We start from the raw sequence: 21,263 nt of genomic DNA on the forward strand, positions 1-21,263 counted from the left end.
ACTCTAGGGACTTATTTTACATCTTGCAAAAAGTGGCATAATCAGTCCCCTTTAATATGTTTTGCATTTTATTAAGACTGCACAGAGTAGCATAATAACAGAACTTTAAAATGTATTCAACAAATGACTGGAAAATCTCGAAGCAGTCAACTGTGGCATAATAAAAGCTTTGCTGCCATCAGCAATTGCTCCATCATGGTTTTATTTTGCTTTAACAGCTTTCAGCATTAATCTGATCCGTAATACCATGATACTAAGCACTGAATACTTTAGCTCATCCATGATCATGATTTTCGCACAAGTCCTGTAGGATGTAATGAAGATGTCAACTGCCATGATTCCACACTAAGTCATGGCGTCATCAAATTATAACCTTGTTATTTTTTTATTTTTTTTTGTGATTACATGCCCTCTAGTTGTAAAGGTCACATACTGTGCCTTTAATGTAAAAGTTGGAACAAGCAACAACTTTAATGTATTTATGTCCTGAATGCTAACTGTTTGGGTTGTTAAGCACCAAAGTTTAATACTTAGTCTTTCAACTGCTTAACCCAGTGCATGAGTGCTAGTTAAAGCACCATTATAGGATGGGTGTGTCAGGGAGAAAAGGAGGACTTGTAGGAAGTGCAGAGGACATTTATGCGGACACATCTGTGCTCAGCATATTTATTCCTTCGGGAGCTGCGGCTCGTGTGCTCATCGATATGGAAATGTCCTGAATCTTTTTCTGTCTGAGTTTCGCTTCCTGCAAACACAGGACTGCACACTCACTATATGATCAAGTTGATGTAAATGGGTTTCATTTACATCATGTATTTGTGAGTCAGCTATTTGACACTGACATTCAAGCCTTCTTTAAACAAACACACAGATGCCGGATGCGTACAGTACATGCTGTAAGGTCATTCAAGCTAAATCACTGAAAACAGAGAGGATGAGTCTATAGCCATAAACAGAATTTACAGCTTTGAAGGACTGTAATGCTACACACATGCAGTAAATCTCATGTGTTGTGGCAGAACAAATGGCTTGCTAGAGTATCATTTTATTGGGGTCATATGCCTGAAACCTTTAGCCTGTTTATTTCCCCCCTGCATAACCTTCTGCTGTCTCTTTCTTCTTTAACAACAAGGACTCCACTTCACGTTTGAGTTATCGCACATAAACCCTTTGGACGCTTCATTTCCCTCTGTTAATATTTTTATGCAAATTTTGTTTCATTTAAAGCCTCCTCTGAGGCTACCACTGTGTCTGTTCTGGTTGATTTTTTTTATAGCAAGTATTTACATAAGATAACATCAGACTTTTTTTTTTAATTTTATCTAATCTCTGTTTTTGTTTAATGTAGATTTATATCAAAATAATTCATTTTATATGTTCTATTATAAAAACAAAAACCTAATCTGCCTTTTAACAAAAACACTCTCTATGTACTTGTCTATCGACTTACTGGTAATTGCTTTTTCTTTGTAAATTACTTCTATTGTCCACAAATTAATTTAGTTAATTTGTAAGTTAATTTAGATAAATCTACCTGATGATTAAATTTAATTTTACCAAGTCACCTAGTCTGCTGTGCTTATACAGTGTGTTTGTATATGTGACGTTATACAGCCATATCACACTGCTATGAGTGTGATATATTGTTTATAAAAACGTTTGATGGCAAGCTAGTGCTTGAAGGATTATCCTGCATAATGTCTAAAGTGATGACAAAACAGGTGATTTTGCTGACATTTTAAGATTACAGATTACTGTAGTGCAATTGTAGTACTGTACTGATTACTGCAATAAGGTAAAACACTAAACAAATGCAGGCACATAAAATCGCTAAAAGGGGCTAATAATTTTGTCCTTAAAAACTGCTTTATAGGTGAAATATAACAAATGAGACTTTCTCCGGAAGAAAAATAACTTTCAGACATACTCTGAAAATTTCCCTTGCTCTGTTAAACACCATTGGGTAAATTTAAAAAGGAAGAAAAATAAAGGGGGGCTAATAAATCTGAATTCAACTATTCAACTATAGTTATATATATGTTTACATAACATAATATGTTAAAATTAGAATATAAAGAAGTCATAAACATCGATATTGAGCAATCAAGACATTTTTTACTTTATATATATTATTTATGAAGCCAGATTTTTTATTTTACTGTGTGAAAATGCAAAACCAGGCCAACAGCAACAGAGCTTCATTCAGTAATCCCAAATGAGTCACACAAACTGCTAAGGCTGAACTGAAATGATCAGAGACCTTGGTAAAAATAGACACCCGCCACTTATTTCTAAGGTTGAGATATTTTAGAAGCATCAGCACAATGTTTGCTGGACTTGTTATCAGCATACTAAATGTACGAAATGTAATCTTCTGATTCTGGTAAAAGAATAACAAAATGATACTGACTAATTGCATCGTATTGTGGTGCTTTATAATTTTCCTTCTTTATCATGTGCTTATTTTGTCAGGCCAGATCAGAATCAGAAAGAGCTTTATCAAGTTGCTGAATAGGCGTACAGTTGACGTGTACAGTACATGTGGGTGGTCATGTGTGAATGTTTTCACTGTTGTGCTGTCAGATTTCTCAACAGCCTGCTTTGTTTCAGTCAGTGTTGTTATTGTTGATTAAAACTAATTAGGTATTGGGTTATTTATTGAAATAAGATAAAAGATAAATATTAGAAGAACCTAGACTGTAAAAATAATAAAAAGTAATACAGTAAAAAGCTATCTTCCCAGCAAACAATTTAGTGTTTAATAGACGTCTAAAAGACATTTAAACTTAGACAGCTTGACTAAAACAAGGCTAAACTTGGCTGTCTGAGAAAATCTAATAGACATCTAAGAAAAGCCCAAAACTAGACTAGTGTTCAAATAGACAGATTAGACAGACTTTATATGTGTAGTTTCTGTTCATTCATTTCTGTTTATTTGATGACTAGTCTAGTTTTGGCCTATTCTTAGACGACTATTAGATTTTCACTGAAAGCCCATATTTAGCCTTCCTTTTGCCAAGACGACTATGTTTAGATGTCTAATAGACATCTATTAAACATCTGTTAAAAACATGAAATGATTACTGGGTTAATAAAAAGTAAAACTTTTCTCTTTATATATTTGGAGACTATATCTAACATCACATTTATTGCAATGCTGCAGTAAAATAAATAGCAGTTAAATCTACAATTTTTGTAGAAACCTTGTGATATTACTGTCTCAGAATTGTAACACATTATATTACTCCTGTATTATTTTTGAGTTATTTTAAATAAAATAAGTTATTTTTAAAACAGAAACACTTTATTTTAATGGTCCATTTGAATATTAGTAGACGTCTGCTTAATATCTGTTCATACTGTTCCTTCAACAGACATTCAAGTACATGTCAACTTAAACTAACCCTAACCCCAACCCCAACCTAACAGTCTACTTATAATCTAAGGAGATTTAGTTGGCATGTAGATGCAAGGTAACTTAAATTCAACAAATGGACCATCAAAATAAACTGTGACCAGAAATAGTCCTGCATACTTCTTAGAAGGAACATACAGCACTTCTGCAAGGACCCTGAGAAAAAAAAATCAGTAGGATATCTGCAGGAGTCCTGCACATTCAAAGGAAACATTTCTAATGTATAGTGAATGTGCAGGACTCCTGCAGGAATCCTAAAAGAAACATTCAAGAATCCTACAGTGAATGTGTAGGACTCCTGCTGGAGTCCTATAGGAAACATTGAGGAATCCTACAGGGAATGTGCAGGACTCCTGCAGGAAACCTACAGGACACATGCAGGAATCCCACAGGGGGAAAAAAATGCAGAAATCGCGTGCAGGATATCTGCAGGAATTCTACAGGAAACATGAAAGACTCCTGCTGGAATACTACAGGACACATGCAGAACTCCTTCAGGAATCCTACAGGAAACATGCAGGAATCATACAGGGAATACCATCTTACACATTTCCTAATTGAAAGTACATCGTATTTATTAGTTATTTTCAAGATACTAGTATTCAGTTTAAAGTGCAAATTAAAGCCTAAATGATTTTATCTGTTAACTAGACATGAAGGTGTCCTACAGGAATCCCACAAGAAACATAAAAATTTGAATAACTAGGCAAGTAACTGTAGGTTAATTAGGCAAGTCATTAGATAGCAGTGGTTTGTTTTGTAGACAATCAAACAAATACACTAGATATTCAATATAATTAATCTTTATTTCTATTTACATCTTTTACCATGTAGATTACAGTATGTCAAAGCAGCTTCACATACAAATTCTAGCAAACTGAAAATTAAACTGTGAGAGTCCAGTTTTCAGAGTTAACGTTCAATTTAGTTCAGTTCAGTGTGCGTGAATTTTCTCTGCTGAAAGTCCAAACACTGAAGAGCAAATCCATCCATGCGCAGCTCCACAAGTCCCAAACCAAGCAAGCCAGTGGTGACAGCAGCGAGGAACAAAACTTCACCAATTGATGAAAGATATAAGAGGAGTAATAATTTTGACCATAGCAGTTTTTAATCTGAATTAAATATTTTAAAAATCAAGTCAAACTACATTAAGACGTATAATAAAAGTAAATAGTGATAAAAATGTATAATAGGAAATTCTCAAAATGCCACAAGAGGGCTATTAACTGGATATTAGTATTTCCCTTCTCAGCTTGTGTAAAAGTTTAATTGTGTGACTTTATTTATTTTTTTATTTTTTTTACAAAAGTACAAATATCGGAACTTCAATAATAAACTATTACATCAAGTGTTTTTAGAATGTTAAAATGTCCATGATACAACACTATTTTTAATGGCACTTCATCTGTGACTTGCCATAAATGTTATCCTATTTCCCTTTTCCCCTCCCTGTCTCCTCGTCTGTTTGTGTCTTGTCTCAGGTCATGTCGCTCCTTCATAACGGTGCCATGTAGTCGACATCTAAAGTGATCTAATTCAGTCCCCTCCGTACACCTTCAAACAAACACACCCACACACACACATGCTCGGCAGGCATTTAGCCTTTATTTCTTTTTCCTACGGCCCCTCCATTAAGTCTCACTCAATTGATTCAGTTATCTAACACTAATCTGTGTTGATATGACAAGAGATTGTCAAACTCCATCTGCATCTGGATCACTCAATTCCCTGTTTTTTCTCTCTCTTTCTTTCTCAGAGGCTCACTCCAGCGCAATGATGTTCGGCTGTTTGTATCTGGAGCTCTCCGTTTCCCTGGACCACCGCACCAATGATCTCCTGGAAGCGGCTGTTAGAGCGGCGAGGGGACATAGTCTGGGGCCCGGCTGGACAGAGGGTTCCCCCTCTGCAGCACGCAGAGAGAGCTTAACCAGCAGAGCCAAACGCTTTCTGTCAGGGCTTGTCCCGCGTTCCCATCTCGGCCGAGAAAGAGACCGGGAGCCTGGCAGAGACAGAGACCTCAGCAGACACCGAGGAAGCCGAATGCTCAGGCAGAAATCCCGTTCATGTCACGACCTCAGCGCTTTAATGTGAGCCAAAATGGCCGAGCTGCATGTAGGATTGACAGGTGAGGAGATGAGAGAGACCACCGAGGAGATCATTATTATCTTAAACTAGTATGTGTGAAATTAGTTGTTTATACCAGTCATTGAACGTGACGGTGGTGCAGAGAAAACTAGCAGTGTATAAACTATCCCTGACCTTTGAGAGGCCTGTGAAACGGACAGAGCGATGAAGATATGGTAGTGGATGTCAGGATAATGAGGATCTAGTGCTGGTTTTGGCAGGCTGTTAGCGCTGATAGAGTAGCTCCTGTTGTAGTCCCTGTTGAGAAGCATGTCGACACAGAACGGATGCAGAACTGTAGTAAAAGTTCTTTAGAAAAAAAAATATTCTAGAAATAAATGAAAAAGGCCAGCTGGCTCTGAAATGATGCTTTAGTTAATGCATGGATTTAGATTTTTAGCTTTTTTTTTTTTTACTCTACCCAAACAATGATGGCACATTTCAGATTTATAAGAGCCAGATGTGGTGTTTTATTGGTCAATAGGGCTGCACAGTATTTGGAAATAAACCAATATTGCAGTGTTTCGTATGTCTGCATTATGAAATGTGCAGATGCTCTGATCACTTTATTTAGAAGAAATGCATCATTCTACAATGATTTAGAAGTTTTTGAGTGCATCTGTGTAGGAAAAAAAAATTTTAAAAGTCTTTTTAGTCTGAAGGTTTGCAAACACAACACTAACATTTCAGTGTCTTTATTTGGTAAAACTAGTCATGTTTATTTTGTTACTTGCTTTAGTTAACATGAACTATTTGTGAAAAATATGTCTGCAGAATTCATTGATTTATTATTTAGTAATTGTTAGTTTCTACATTTACTAAGAGAACTCTTTTTGTGGATAATATATTTGTTAACAATAGTTAGTACGTTGTGTACTAATGAGAAAAAAAACATTATTTCGCTACATTTCTCAGTGTTAATTCATGTTATCTAATGCATCGTTTGTTGTGTTGCCTTTTATTTCTTCATTTGATTTGTAGACAATGCTGTGCTTCACTCTGAAACATGCATTACATATAAACTACCTGACAAAAGTTTTACCGCCTGTCCATGTTTTAGGAACAACAAATAATAATTTGACTTCCAGTTGATCATTTGGTATCAGAAGTGGCTTATATGAAAGGCAAAGGCCTCTAGATTACGCCTTTTTTACCAAAAGATAATAATATCATGCCTTGAAATTTAATTAGGAAAGTAAGGTCTGACTTTCTTAGACAAAAGTCTTGTCACTTAACAGAGATAGTGTACAGTATAGAATATAAAGTCATGGTGCAGTGGAAAAAGGTTTATTACTGTATATGACTCCCATGAGCTTGGACGACTGCATCCATACATCTCTGCAATGACTCAAATAACCGTTTTAATTAAGTCATCTGGAATAGCAAAGAAAGTGTTCTTGCAGGACTCCCAGAGTTCAGCAAGATTCTTTGGATTCCTCTTCAATGCCAATCCTGGAGCTCATTGACATTTTTTTGCTTTCAGGAACTTTATTTGGAGGCTAAAGTATGAGTAGTGCTATCCTGCTGAAAAAAGTTGCCCTCTACTGTGGTTTGTAATGTAATGGGCAGCACAAATGTCTTGATGTTGCCATCCACTCTGCAGATCTCTCACACACCCCCATGCTAAATGTAACCCCAAACCATGATTTTTTCCTTCACCAAACTTGCCTGATTTCTGTGAGAATCTTGGGTCCATGCAGGTTCCAATAGCTCATCTGCAGTATTTTTGATGATTGAGATGCTGTTCAACAGATTCATCTGAAAAATCTACCTTCAGCCATTTTTCCAAAGGATCAACTAGAAGTCAGGTTTTTAGTTGTTTCTCTTACAACTGGGATCGATGACAAAACTTTTGTCAGGTAGTTTATTAAACCAACATCAAATAAACTCTTAAATAAACCCATTTTTAACTGACCATAAAGACAATCTGAAAAGAAATTATAGGTGAGGCCACAATCTTGTTGTTTTTGACTTATTCAGTTTGACTGGCTATGATTTTTATTGTGATTTATAGTAGATATAAGTGCTAAACAAAATAAAGATATAGGCTATATAGTAAAAAAGTAGTAGTATTATTACAATATATAGTATATAGTATAGTAGTATACGATGTTAATACTTATGTCCTAATTGTGTCATTACGTCTTAATTTCTTCATAATTTGCTACTGTGTAGATAAACAGTGTCATGTTTCACTTTAAAACACAGCGCATAAATGTATTTCATTGAATAAAAACCCTGGTGATTATTTTTCCGATATTTTGTGCAGCCCTATTATTCGACTGCTAACAGGAATAATGTCTTAGGAGGTTTCGGCTCTGAGAAAACACTGTGTCCTAACCTGATGTAGTCTCACTTAGACTAGCATGTCTAGAAGAAGAGAAAATCAAAACATTATGTTCAATTAGATAATACAGTTCATTTATTTTAACACCATTTAGGTGTGAGTTTGTCTGAAATAGATTATTCCACAACAAAAGACAGCTGTGTAAAAAAAAATGCATACTAATGTTTTTACAGAAAAAAGAAAGACATGTATCTGATAATGTGTAAAATGTGACATTTTTCTCTTGAGATCTGTGAACCTGGCAAACTTTTGCAGAACCAGTGATTATTTCCTCATCAAAAGTGATCATTGGTACTTTGTAACATCGCTTAACTTTCTATCACAATATTACAGCCAATGGGAAAGTATTTAATGCTTTATACAGTTTTATGGTGCAGGGATTTTTAACTGGTTAGATGTAATTGGGAGTGGGGATATTTGTTGTCAGCACAGAAATGGGAAAAAACAAAACGGTGTCACTTAATTGCATCATTTCTGGTTAAGACATGGCGTTAACTCAATGTCAGTCAGCTGTTCTTTATGTAGATTATATAGTATATGTAACCCACGGGTCCTTTTGCACCCAACCCGGTCTGAGCTGCGATTGAACCGGCGATACTATAGTCGGTTTCTCTAACAAGGAGGCTAAAGACCATGGTCCCAGAGCACCTTTTGAGGTCAGAGCAGTGAGGTTTACTTGCATAGCACTTCGCTAGCTGGCCTCCATTACACTCACCTCCCTAAACCTCACTCCCATCCCAGGCGAGCCCCCACATGTAAGCAACTGGTCTTTCTGCACCCAAACCCAGTCTTAGCTAGGATGGAACTGTCAATTTTTTATATTGGAATCAGTTGCTCTTACAAGGAGGCTAAAGATCATGGCCCCTTGCTATTGACGCTAGAGCACTTTGGAGGCGAGAGGAGTGAGGTTTACCTGCATAGCACTTCGCTAGCTAGCCTCATTTATACTCTTCCCCCTAAACCTTACTCTTATCCCGAATGAGCCCCGACAAGTATCTAACCAGTATTTCTGCACTCAAACCCCGTCTGAGCTGGGATGGAACCGCAATTCTTTGTATGGGAGTCAGTTGCTCTTAAAAGGAGGCTAAAGACCATGGGCCCTAGCACCTTTTGAGGTCAGAGGAGTAAGGTTTACCTGCATAGGACTTTGCTAGCTGGCCTCCGTTACATATCCATACTGTATGTATGGATATGTAACGAGTCCAATATATATATTAATTCGCTAATCTTATCCAAATGCTAAATGTGTTGCCCCTCAAATAGAGATATTTCCTAATGCACTCTCGCATATGACACAGAAATTTTACGACAGAGAAATTAGCTTTGAGACTAATTGCAAAGCTTTGTTCAACATATGGGGCTGCATCAGCACAGAACTGTGGAGGAGTGATGATAATAATATTCAGAAGATTGTTTTATTATTATTATAGTTGTAGTACAAACAGCCGGCCAGTTGCGGTAATTGCGAATTGTACCTTCAAGGGCCTTGTTTACAAGCAGAATTAGCACTTGCTAAAACGGTTTGCATATGTGTAATGATGAATGATTGACGGGAAAAAGTGGCGTACAGCCGATTTAACATCCTTTTGAAAAAATAGACAGAATTAATTAACCTGTCAGAAATTTTGAACAGGGATACATTTTCAAACAGAAGCAATATTTGTGAATAGCTACTAATGATTTCTCCCTCAAACAAATCCTTACTTAAATGCAATCCTCGGCGCATAGTAATGACTTCAGTCAATCAGGACAAAAGTGCGTACTGAAATATTCACATACTATGAGAGGTGGTAAAATCACCTGCTAATTGATTGCTTTGGGATGTACGGTAATGGGACGTGTTGCAATGCAACAACAAAATGTTGTTATTCTTCTGATATTATCTTCAAATTAAAAGCGCAATTATATGCACTCGTAATTAAAATGTAGTGGGAGCAATTCACAGACAGTTATTTAATGAGCATAAAATAAGAAAGCAGGCAATATTAGGCAATCAGTGTTGGCAGAGAAAAGCAGATTGGTCTGTAGAGAGTGCTTTGATAGAGTCCCTTGAGTCCGTCTGAACAAACTCTAGAGAATAAATCGCTTATGTCCAATTGCCTCTGAACTCATTTGACACAATGAAAGCAAGCCATGTTCACACTCAAGTCTGTCCCTTTAAAACGAATAAACTGACTCTTTTTCTTTCATACGGGTCAACTGTAAAATAGCGTGTGGTCTTTAGCTGCAAACAGTAGCTAAATGTGAATCTCAGAGATCGAAAAAGGCACTTTTAATCAATGCCATATATAGCCCTGGTTTCAGGTAAAACTAGTACTTTAAATCTGCTTACACCTCACTTTCCTAAATAACTCCTTTTCACCAAAAAAAAAAAAAAAGAGAGCAGATGCTGGGAGAAGCAATATTGAGAATGGCCCACTTTGTCATGTACTCTTAAAGCGTGTACTGTGTGTTTCCCATATTAGTCTTGATCATGAGGCTTACTGTGATTTTGCTTGTAGAATATGAATGATTGGTTGATAGGAGCGTTGTTAAAATAAGGTCTGTTCCTATGACTTGCCAAAATGAATGCCCAGAGACATCTCAGGCCCTGATTGAGCCTGGTATTTTGTCAATATGATCACAAATGAAAAGTGGTGGACAAAGTACAAAAATCAAGCAATTACTTGACATCTAAATGAAATATTACTCCAGAAAAGTACAGACCTTTTCAATGTGGTCATGTCATTGGCCCATGAACATTTCCTGCTTGTTGTCAAACCTATTTCATAACTATAAGAAGAGGTCATTCAATCATAACTTAACATTAAAGTAGCTATTATAACATTATTAAATGTGGACCTTCTTGGAAGCTATGGAAAATAGAAATGTAAAACAGAAAATACTTGAGGACCATTGTTATTGTTTATGTCCCTCAAAATGGTATATAATTTCTTTTTTTTTTCAGGATTACAAGTATAAAAGCATAATTCTGTATTATTTATAAAAATTGTTAATTATTAACAGAACTTTTCACATACTAATAACTACTGTTGATTAATGTGTCAAACATGCAAAAGTAAAATATATCACACAGCCTAGTATTACAAAAAAATTATTAATAAATACAAAATTTGTGCATACAATAGAAATACAGTATATGTTATCAAAGGTAAGCCATGTTACAATTTTAACATTGTGTAACCAAAATAGTTTTGTGTCTATTATGTGCTACAGCATCAGAGATTCATTTGGATTATTTTTTTAAATATCATGTTTTAACATAAATTCTACCTGATGAAATCTAAATACGCAAATATGGACACGTTTAAGCACTTCATGTAAGCTAGGGATGTCCAAACTCAGTCCTGGAGGGCCGGTGTCCTGGAGAGTTTAGCTCCTTCCCTAATCAAACACACCTGAACCAGCAAATCAAGCTCTTACAAGATATACTAGAAACTTCCTGGGAGGTGCGTTGAAGCATTTGGAGCTAAACTCAGCAGGACACCGGCCCTCCAGGACAGAGTTTGGACACCTCTGATGTAAGCATTCCAGAATCCAAAAATGCAGTATTAGTACCTTACATTTTACACTATTCAATTTGAATCCATTTATCATTTCTGTAAATTACATGTAGACTTACTCTGACAGTATTGTTTGAATCTGAGTCGATAACTGCCAACTCATTCTAAATTTATCATTTGAATCAGAGTCATGAACTGTAGACTTTCTCTGAATGGATCGTTTGAATCAGTGAGTCATAAACTGCAGACTCTCTCTAAATGAATCATTTGAACCAGTGAGTTGTTAACTGCAAATTTGTTTTGTACATATCAATTGAATAGGTGAATCATAAACTGCAGACTTGTTCTGAACAGATCATTTGAATCAACAAGTCATAAACTGCAGACTCACTCTGAATGGATCATTTGAATCAGTGAATCATAAACTGCAGAATCACTTTGAATGGACGATTTGAATTGTTGAGTTGTTAACTGCAAACTCTCTCTAAAGGAATCATTTGAAGCAGTGAGTCATTATCTGCAAACTAGATTTGAAAGGATCATTTGAATCAGTGAATCATAAACTGCAGACTCTCTTTTAATGGATCAATTGAATCAGTGAATCACAAACTGCAGTCTCAGTATTGAATTGATTTTTGTCTCAAGAGCAGATGCAATCGGGTCTGTCCAATTTTAAACCATGTTGAAACCATGTAATGATTCTGTCTGCATTGGGCAATATCAGAATCAATGCATTAAGCAAGACTGATGCAAGTCATATGACATACCTTTTGAACATCATTTTTATCAACCCATTTCCCCCCTCTGGTTTTAAAGGTAGTCAGTCAGAATCAGTATAGTCAGTAAAATCAGCGTAGCCTTATTGTGAGGGTTACCACAAACTGATATGGCTGGAGTTGTATGAGTGTTTAATGATGATATCATGTGAGCCTATTAATAAACAAGAGCCATAAGAGGAGACACAGAGCCCACAGAGATGGTCTGTACTTTCACCTGTTCACATTTTAGACCCATCGACACATGATCTCATGAAATCCACTGAATATGCCATAGGACCGTGCATTTCTGTGGGGGCTGGCCACACAGGCTTATGCAACAACGTCGAAAACACAACGTTCTGGAAACGTTCCGAGGTCAAACATGGCAGCAGCATTCACTTGTTATTCACTATTGATGAATGTTATCCACTCTGTCTTTGAAAACGAAGAGAAATAAAGAGGATTTGTAATGATGCCCTGTCGTGTGCTTGTGGTTTGTCGCTGCATTTATGATTCTAACAACCCAACAGCTAAAGCCTGCAGTGATGCTCCTCTAGGTGAGGAACTATATTTGTATTTGAAAGGGTTTGATGGCTTCACTCTAAAGGCAGATGGTTGGAAACGGGACATGAGGTAAGAAAGAAAAGGGATGACAAATGTTAGTTGCCTAGCGACTGTTGTCAGGGAGACAGAGTGCGACTCTCCCTTGACCAGACTTAGAATTTCTTACTATGTTTATTTGTTCGACTGGGAATGAAATAGCTGGAGTGGAATGCGAGTCTGCAAACAGCCACATGAACGAATGGGAATATGCTGAAAAACACTTGATTGGTTGGAAACCGAATCAAAGGAATCTGGGAAAAGACACGGAATGAAAAGATCTGCATGAGTGCCTGGGCGAGGAACTCACAAAAATGTCTTTTCAGAGTGTGAAGCGTGAACACTATCATTATCATGAAAATGTATAATTTCCGTCTATTTTCAGCTCAGTTTTTTAGGACATTTCTTAGCTACCTGTGCTGCTGTAGAATTGTACATCAGTGATCACTAAAAAGCTTAGAAGCACAAATTGTAGAACTAAGAATGTGTTTTGTTGCACTGTATTCTGATATAAGCATTAAACGGTAAGGCTAAATTCTGCCTTCTTTAAACCAGATTCGAAAAATATCCAACTTGGAATGCTAACCCAAAGCCTTATACGTCATTATGATCCCTCTTCATTGTGCATGAGATTATCATACCTTCTGGGTACAAGAGCAGGTAATGCAAGACCGCAGATTCAGACTGAGTAAAGATATTTAAATCACAGAAGCTGGTCCTCTGGCTAAAATTTCAGAAACTGTGCCATTTGCATCGAAATCCATTTTTATTTTCATACCCAATGACTTTTGTTAGATATTTAAGCACCTAAACAGTTGTCAGACTCAATCTAAACACATGGAAGTATTGTTTGAAAAGCAATACTATTATTTTGGAGACTTTCTGGTTCTTATAAAAAGCACATCACATCATTATTTAGATACTGTGGGTCTTTAATGACAGAACAAAACATCCATAATTTTCTGAATCAAAACTAAATCACAATTTGTCCCAAACCCATCGTTAAATTCATACACTTTTATCATTGAAATAAATTACTTTTCTTGATTTTACAGAAGGTTCTACAACATTGGGTTTTGGGCATCTTTACAGTTCATTCAAATTCTGTCTCAAAGCACAGACTGCCATCTAGTGCCACTAATACAAAATGCCATCTAAATGAACTCAAGTGGGGGGATTCTTCTTCACTCAAATGCCTGGACAAATGCAAGATGATCAGATGGAAAACGATGTGATTGAAGCATATTAACAGCCTGCATTTGTAGAAATCATAATTTCCAAGTTGAAAACATCATCCATTTAAACTCTCTCGGAATGAATCAATGTATGCTGTTTTAGTTGATCACTCCTTTTGAATCCTTTCCCACAGTCTGAACACTGGTAAGGCCTTTCCTCGGAGTGCGTCTTCACATGTCGTCTTAACGTCTCTTTTCTTGCAAACTTCTTCCCACACTCAGTGCAAGCATGGTCCATCCGTCCTGAATGTTGGAGTTGGTGAGTAACCAATTTCCCATCCGAGTTAAAGCTCTCCCCGCACTCGAGGCACACAAACGGCTTCTCGTCAGAGTGTGCCATCTGACGGTGCTTCTGCAGGTAGGACATGGAACTGAAACTCTTCTCACATTCATCGCAGTAGTACATTTTCTTATTCCCAGAGTGACCCTCCATGTGTAGCTTCAGGCAACTTGCTGAGCTCAGGCATTTCCCGCAGTCCGTGCACTTGTAGACTTTGATCCCTGCATGAATGTCTTGATGCCTTTTCAAGGTGTCATGGCGAGTGAAGGTTTTGCCACAGGTGGTGCAGTCTAAAAGGGTCTTGCTGGAATGGATTATCATGTGGCTCTTGAGAGTAGAGGAGCACTTGAATGCTTGGCCGCACTGAGAACAGCTGTAGCTTCTTTCTTCAGTGTGCACCACTGAATGCGCCTTGAGATTTGCGCGCCTAGCAAAGTCCCTACCACACTTCTTGCAGTGGAAGGGCCTTTCTCCAGTGTGCATGACCTGGTGGGACTGCAAACTGTTCTTAAAGCGAAACCTCCTGTCACACTTAGGACACTTGTAGGACTTGACTTCAGAGTGTACAGCAAGGTGTCTAGTTCGATCTCCGGAAGAAGGGAACCTTTTTCCGCAGTGTTCGCAACTGTAGGGTTTCTCTCCGGTGTGAAGACGCTCATGCAATTTGAGGCTGTTGGGATGCTTGAAGGACTTTTCGCAGTATGTGCATTTGTGCGGGGATTCCGGGTAATGGATCTTCAGGTGTGACGTGAGGTGGCTCAGCCTTTTGAAGCTATTATCGCAGTAGGTGCAATGAAAGGAACGTTTGTCTTGGTGAATAGTCTGGTGAACATTGCATTCTTGCTTCCTCAGGAATCCCTTCCCACACACAGAGCATTTGAACGGCTTGTTGCCTGCATGGCCATCCAGGTGAACTTCCAGCTCAGCCTTGAAGATGAACTTCTTGTCACACTGCGGGCAAGGGAAAGGCCTCTCTCCGGTATGGGTTGCCCTGTGGGCTCTCATGGCTGCCGCAGTGTTGAAAAGCTTCCCACAATGATCACACTGATGGGGAAGGTGGCCCATGTGTAACCGCAAGTGGGTGTTTAGGGTACTTCTTCGAGAAAAGCTCTTCCCACATTGCGAGCAAGAAAACGGTTTCTCTCCTGTGTGGCTCCTCAAGTGATACTTCAGTGCACTCTCCCTAACAAACTTCTTCTTGCAGTAAGAGCAGTCAAACAGCTTCTCACCGGTGTGCAGCCGCTCGTGCATGGACAGCTCATGTCTATCAACATAACTCTTTCCGCAGGTAGAGCATTGGTGTGGCTTCTGCAGGGAGTGAACCTTCTCATGGGCTCTAAGGTCAGACTTTCTTTCAAAGCTCTTGCCACATTTTAAACAAAGGTTGGACCTTAAAGATCTACAAGTCTTTGTGGTTGAAAGATGTGGAGGCTCTCCAGAGTCATTGGGTTCCATTAAAACAGAACTGGATGTAGGAACGGTGTCATGTATCATCAAGTCTCTGTGTATTTCTTCATTACTAAAAGCAGTAAATCATGCATTAATCAAATGCTTTTACAAGATGACTCGACGACAACACCGGGGTTTAGAGGCTGAAGTACCATTTTACATTTCAAGTTTTAAAATATTTATGTACTATGAGAGATTTTTGGAATTTCATCAGACTATGGTAGACTCACCTGACTTCATTGGATGGCTCCCTCTTAAGGAAGAAAAAAAAACAAGAAAAAAAAAAACAAGAACGTGTTTAAAAAAGGGGTTTTCTGGTAGGAAGATGTATGTTGATTTGACATCTTACCTTTACAGAGGAAATGTCTTCGATTGTAGGTGTGTATATAAGATCATCAATGCTTGTTTCCACTGGTTCATATTTGGTCTCCATCAACATCTGGACTATGGTAGTCATGTCCTCTTCTGTTTTGATTCTGGGAATAGTGCTCATTACCTGAGATATGGTTGTCTCCTCTAATTGCTGTTGAATTGAATTTTTATTTGACAGATTTTAGACAAGCGGTACAAAAATACAAGTATCCCATACAATAAAAAACAAAAACTGTCGAGGATAAAACAGAATGAAGCCCTGAGCTTGTTTCCATTTTGGTCCTCGCTGTTAAATAAAACAAACTATGGCTTCAAAAACTGTTGATGCATAAAACAAACAGAAGCTCCATTTTTTAAAACGGGAACAAAATTATTCACAAATACATGTATTACTTCATTAATTTATTTTCTTTTCCGCTTAGTCCCTCGGTTAATCAGGGGTCGCCAAAGCGGAATGAACCACCAACCTATCCAGCATATGTTTTACGCAGCGGAGGCCCTTCCAGCTGTAACCTCATTCACAATACAATAACATATAAAAATAAAACATTATCATCCACCATGCAAACAGATTATCCTCATCAAACAACCATCTTTAGATCACTTTTTTTTAAACCTTAAGTTCTTCATTTGATCGATTTTGGTAATTTGTTTTAGATGATTGCACTTGTATATAAAACATATTCTTCCCTACTAGACTTCTAAATTAAACAAACAAATATATAAAATCCCAACCCCTATTACTGCATGAATGCTGTTTCCTCACCATTTGAAAATAGTTCACTAAATAACTAGCAACCACATTATTAAACATTTTACATACTATTCCCGGTTTTAAAAAACATACTCTTTTAATGAGAGTTAACATACATTATTCTTTAAAAAAACGCTTTGTGCAAATGTGCTCTAGGACGATTTTTCCTTCATACTCTGTGAGCAGCTACTCAAAATAGGGTTGAATCTAAACTCCTGCCAATAATTTTAAAGAATGAACATCCAATAGATCAGCTTGCTTTGCTAAGAACATGATTCTCCCACATACAGTTGAAGTCAGAATTATTCGCCCCCCACTATGAATTTTTTTCTTTCTTTTTTTTAATATTTCCCAAATGATGTTTAACAGAGCAAGGAAATTTTCACAGCATGTCTGATAATATTTTTTCTTCTGGAGAAAGTCCTATTTTTTTTATTTCGACTAGAAATAGAATTTTTTAAACACCATTTTAAGGACAAAATTATTATCCCCTTTCAGCATTTTTTCCCCGATAGTCTACAGAACAAACCATTGTTATACAATAACTAGCCTAAATACCCTAACCTGCCTAGATAACCTAATTAAGCCTTTAAATGTCACTTTAAGCTGTATAGAAGTTTCTTGAAAAATATCTAGTCAAATATTATTTACTGTCATCATGGCAAAGGTAAAATAAATCAGTTATTAGAAAACAGTTATTAAAACTATTATGTTTAGAAATGTGTTGAAAAAAAATCTTTCCATTAAACAGAAAATGGGGAATAAAATAAACAAGGGGGCTAATAATTCTGACTTCAACTGTACCTTCATAAAAAACTTTCTTGCCATAACATCTCCAGATCATTTATCATCTATTAAACGCCCCAAATAATTTACAACATTTTTTGACTCAATTATCAAAATCATTAATCCTAACCACAAAAAATCGTCATTTATATGATAAAATGTGATGGTCTACCATGTCAAATGCCTCCTGAAGGTCAAGCTCCCCTACAGCTCCCCCATTCTATCAGTCATATTTAATATGTAACATGATATGCAAGCATAGACATGTGTGATCCTGGACCACAACACTAGTCAAAAGATAAAAAAAAAAAAACAGATGTGTGCAACAAAATAAAAATGTTATTTTATGCAAAAAAGAATAGATTGTGTGCCATAAAGACATCTTGTAAATGTCCTACTGTAAATATATCAAAGCTTGATCTTTTAATCATTAGTAATGCGCATTGCTAAGCAATAGGTTTAGACTTTAAAAGCAGTTTTCTCAGTATTTAGATCTAAACCATCAGATTTTATACTTTCAAATCTTACATCAATAAAAATCAAACATCAATCTCAACTTTAAAAAAAGACACCTATGACTGCTTTTGTGGACTAGGGTCACACAGATTTCACAAGTTTACACATATGTAAACACAAATAGTGAAGTAGAATTAATATGCATGCTTCTGGGAAGGTCTCTGCCCTAGATATAACTTCATTAAGCAAATATTTAAATCCAGTGTTTGTCAACCATGTTCCTGGAGGACCACCAGCTCTGCACATTTCCCATGTCTTAATCAAACACACCTGACTGAGATCATCAGCTCATTAGCAGAGACTGAAAGATCTGTAATGGGTGTGACGTACAAAGGAGACATCCAAAACATGCAAGGTTGGTGGTCCTCCAGGAAAGTGGTTGAGAAACACTGCTTTAATCTAAAAGATCTACATTGTATTCCAAAATTATAGTAGTAAAATATTATTGGATCAGTGTCAGAAGTTTCATAAGTTACGTTCACACTACAGGCAAATGCGGTGCAAATCAGATTTTCTTTTGCCCACATGAGACTCAGATTTTGTTTTGACAGTGTGAACAGCTCAAACCACATGGAATCTGATCATTTCAATTCAGATTTGTTCCACTTTCATATGTAGTATTAAAAAAGATACATATCTGACGTTTTGCAATGTGACCGCATTGTGAACGGTTATGTAAGATTTCAAGCCACTTTTACACAATCATTATGTGTCATATTCTGTGCTGTAAACATCATCTACTCCTCAGCAGCATAGCAGAATAGCACACAGAGCAAATACTTTACTATAAAAAGTTGGTTGTTTACATTAGAAAAAAAATTGGAATGCAAAACTGACGCTTTTTAACCAATCATTAACCATTAACCTTTCAAAAAAAATACCATTCAGCTAGACTTAACATCAAAGTTTGTTCATAAAAATGGCGTATATAAAATGAATAAAACACATAGGCCTACAAAAAACAGCTACATTTCACTTAAATAATGAATACATTAACAAACCAAATATGAAAGATTATGATATGAATATGAAAACTTCACAGTTCAATCTGCCACTGCTCTTTAACCCTTGATGAGTTCACCACACTGGCGGTCAGAAAGGCGCACACAAAATCACAAATGATCAGTGTTTTCAATCATAAAAGACCTTATTTTAGGTTTCAAATGGTGAAATACATATTAGTAGTAGCAGAACAACTCTATACAGATCATAAAATGCCCTACAATTGTCTGTGAAAGAAGCAATAATCATATTAAACCTAATCTGACAATGTGCTTACTTCATACAAATATAATTAGCCATTTTGTGCTGTCCGCAACTGTAATTTTGCGCGTGCGTGTCAGTTTAAGATCATCTGTTCAAACTGGAAATCTGATATTGGCAGATTAGAGAAGCCTTGCAGTGTGAACGTAGCCTTATACAGCAGTTAATAAGCATTATAGTCAGCTAAGAACTTTAAAATGTTCAGCCATATATCTGTATAAACCATTTTGAGAGATGTAAACAATAACAATGGTCTCAACGTAATTCAGGTTTCACATTTTTAATTTCCATAGCTTCGAGAATCCCAACGTCCACATATTGATAAATATTGTTATGATGGCTGTTTTAATGTCAAGTCATGATTGAATCGCCTCTTGTTACAGTTATGAAGTAGTTTGACAACAGGCAGGAAATGTTCATGGGCAAATAACATCACCTCATTGAAATGATCTATTTAATTTTCAATATGATTGTGACCATAACTGCTAATAACCGATTCTTTGCCTGCTTGACTTGGTTTTTCCTCTCTGGAAAGTGACTTAAATCATGGATAGTCTCCCAAAACTAAAAATAATTCTGTCATGATTCACACAACCTGACATTTTTTCAAAATTTGGCCATTTTTTTTTCTGTTGATCACAAAATGATATATTCTGGAGAAAGTTGGAAACCGGTAGCCATTAACTTTCATAGTATTTTTCACTACTATGAATGTCAACTAATTGCCAGCATTCTTCAAAACATCTACTTTTGCATCCAATAGAATTATGAATCCTTTTAAACGGACATAGTACATTTGACAAATTAAAACAGATGATTTCTATTGTGCTATTTATTCCATAAAATACCAACATAGTTCAAAATAAACTTGAGTTAAATCTTTTTCAATTAGCTTAGTTCTCCTACTTTGCAGCTTTCATTAGAAAGTCCTGAAAATCTACACCTGGATCAGAGCAGACCATTAACTGTAACAGCTTTACGAAATCAAAATAAAAAGTGTGGCTTTTTCTTAAGTTAGGCACCAGAGCGGCTCACTTACCATTTCACTTTCCAAGTTCCCCACATGAAGTGGTTTGAAGTTGCTGTCTTGAGAGAATTCACCCTCTGAGGCAAAGCGAGAAATACTTAAATGATGAAGAAGAACAGAACAGCGTGTCTCCTTCAAACAAACAGGACACTCCAGGGACTTGTTGAGCTCCCAGTAGCTTTGTAGACAGTTTTTACACAGGCAGTGGAGACATCTTAGAACAACAGAGTCTTTTAAAGAAGTGCAAAGATAGCAGACAAGATGCGTGTCTGGCAAGATGGCAGCCATATTACTGCTTAAACAAGGTGGACAATTACATCATGATAACAAAAAAATAGATATAATTAATTGTGTGTTGACAACTAGTTGTTTTGTAAGTAGATCAAGTCTTTTACCAAACTTCTTTGTGATCTTCTCCATGCCACAGCTTCTTCCTCTTTGTCCAATTCAATGAGTTCAGCTGACAAATAGTGGTCAATCAGTAGCACTGGCTCCATCTAATGGACAGGATCATATTGAAAGAATGAAATGAAGCTTCCAGTGCACACATTTAACAAATAAAGAATACAACAAGTGTTATGACACAAATCAATCTTATTTATAGATGATAAACAAATTCATATGGGTCAATTTTGTAAAAGCGCTATACAAATAAAGCTGAATTGAATTGAATCAATTTGATACATTTCACTACACATAACTAAACTACACACTATACCAGGATCCTGATAGATTTTTTGTATGAAGCAAAAATGAAGGATAATGAGTCAGGGAGGTTAGACTTTATAAACCTAACTTTCGGCTATAAGTTGGATCTAAGACAACACAACAGAT

At 36.6% G+C, this 21,263-nt stretch overlaps 2 protein-coding genes and 1 long non-coding RNA gene across 5 annotated transcripts in view; 2 read left to right on the top strand and 1 right to left on the bottom strand.

Annotated features, from left to right (window-relative positions):
• The window catches only part of rem2 (RAS (RAD and GEM)-like GTP binding 2), a 52,504-nt gene extending 46,648 nt beyond the window's left edge, over positions 1–5,856 (top strand). The window contains exon 5 of the mRNA NM_001123046.1: positions 5,172–5,856. Coding sequence (NP_001116518.1) covers positions 5,172–5,506 — 335 coding nt within the window. The 3' untranslated portion in view covers positions 5,507–5,856. The remainder of the gene's footprint in view (positions 1–5,171) is intronic.
• Positions 5,857–7,746: 1,890 nt separating this feature from the next.
• Positions 7,747–12,622, top strand: LOC141378645 (uncharacterized). The gene is made up of 2 exons (XR_012393511.1): positions 7,747–11,230; positions 11,385–12,622. It is a non-coding gene; the product is annotated as an uncharacterized lncRNA (long non-coding RNA).
• Positions 12,623–13,661: 1,039 nt separating this feature from the next.
• Positions 13,662–20,878, bottom strand: si:ch211-119o8.6. Of its 3 annotated transcripts, none has more exons than XM_068224189.1 (5): positions 20,825–20,869; positions 20,442–20,506; positions 16,061–16,234; positions 15,942–15,964; positions 13,662–15,781 (listed from the first exon to the last, which is right to left on the bottom strand). In XM_068224189.1, exons 1-5 carry the CDS (start codon positions 20,847–20,849, stop codon positions 14,047–14,049), a joined length of 2,022 nt encoding a protein of 673 aa, XP_068080290.1. In that variant the 5' UTR covers positions 20,850–20,869; the 3' UTR covers positions 13,662–14,046.
• Between the last annotated feature and the right edge of the window lie 385 nt (positions 20,879–21,263).

This window comes from Danio rerio, chromosome 2, assembly GCF_049306965.1.
Source record: "Danio rerio strain Tuebingen ecotype United States chromosome 2, GRCz12tu, whole genome shotgun sequence".
NCBI classification, from domain to species: domain Eukaryota; kingdom Metazoa; phylum Chordata; class Actinopteri; order Cypriniformes; family Danionidae; genus Danio; species Danio rerio.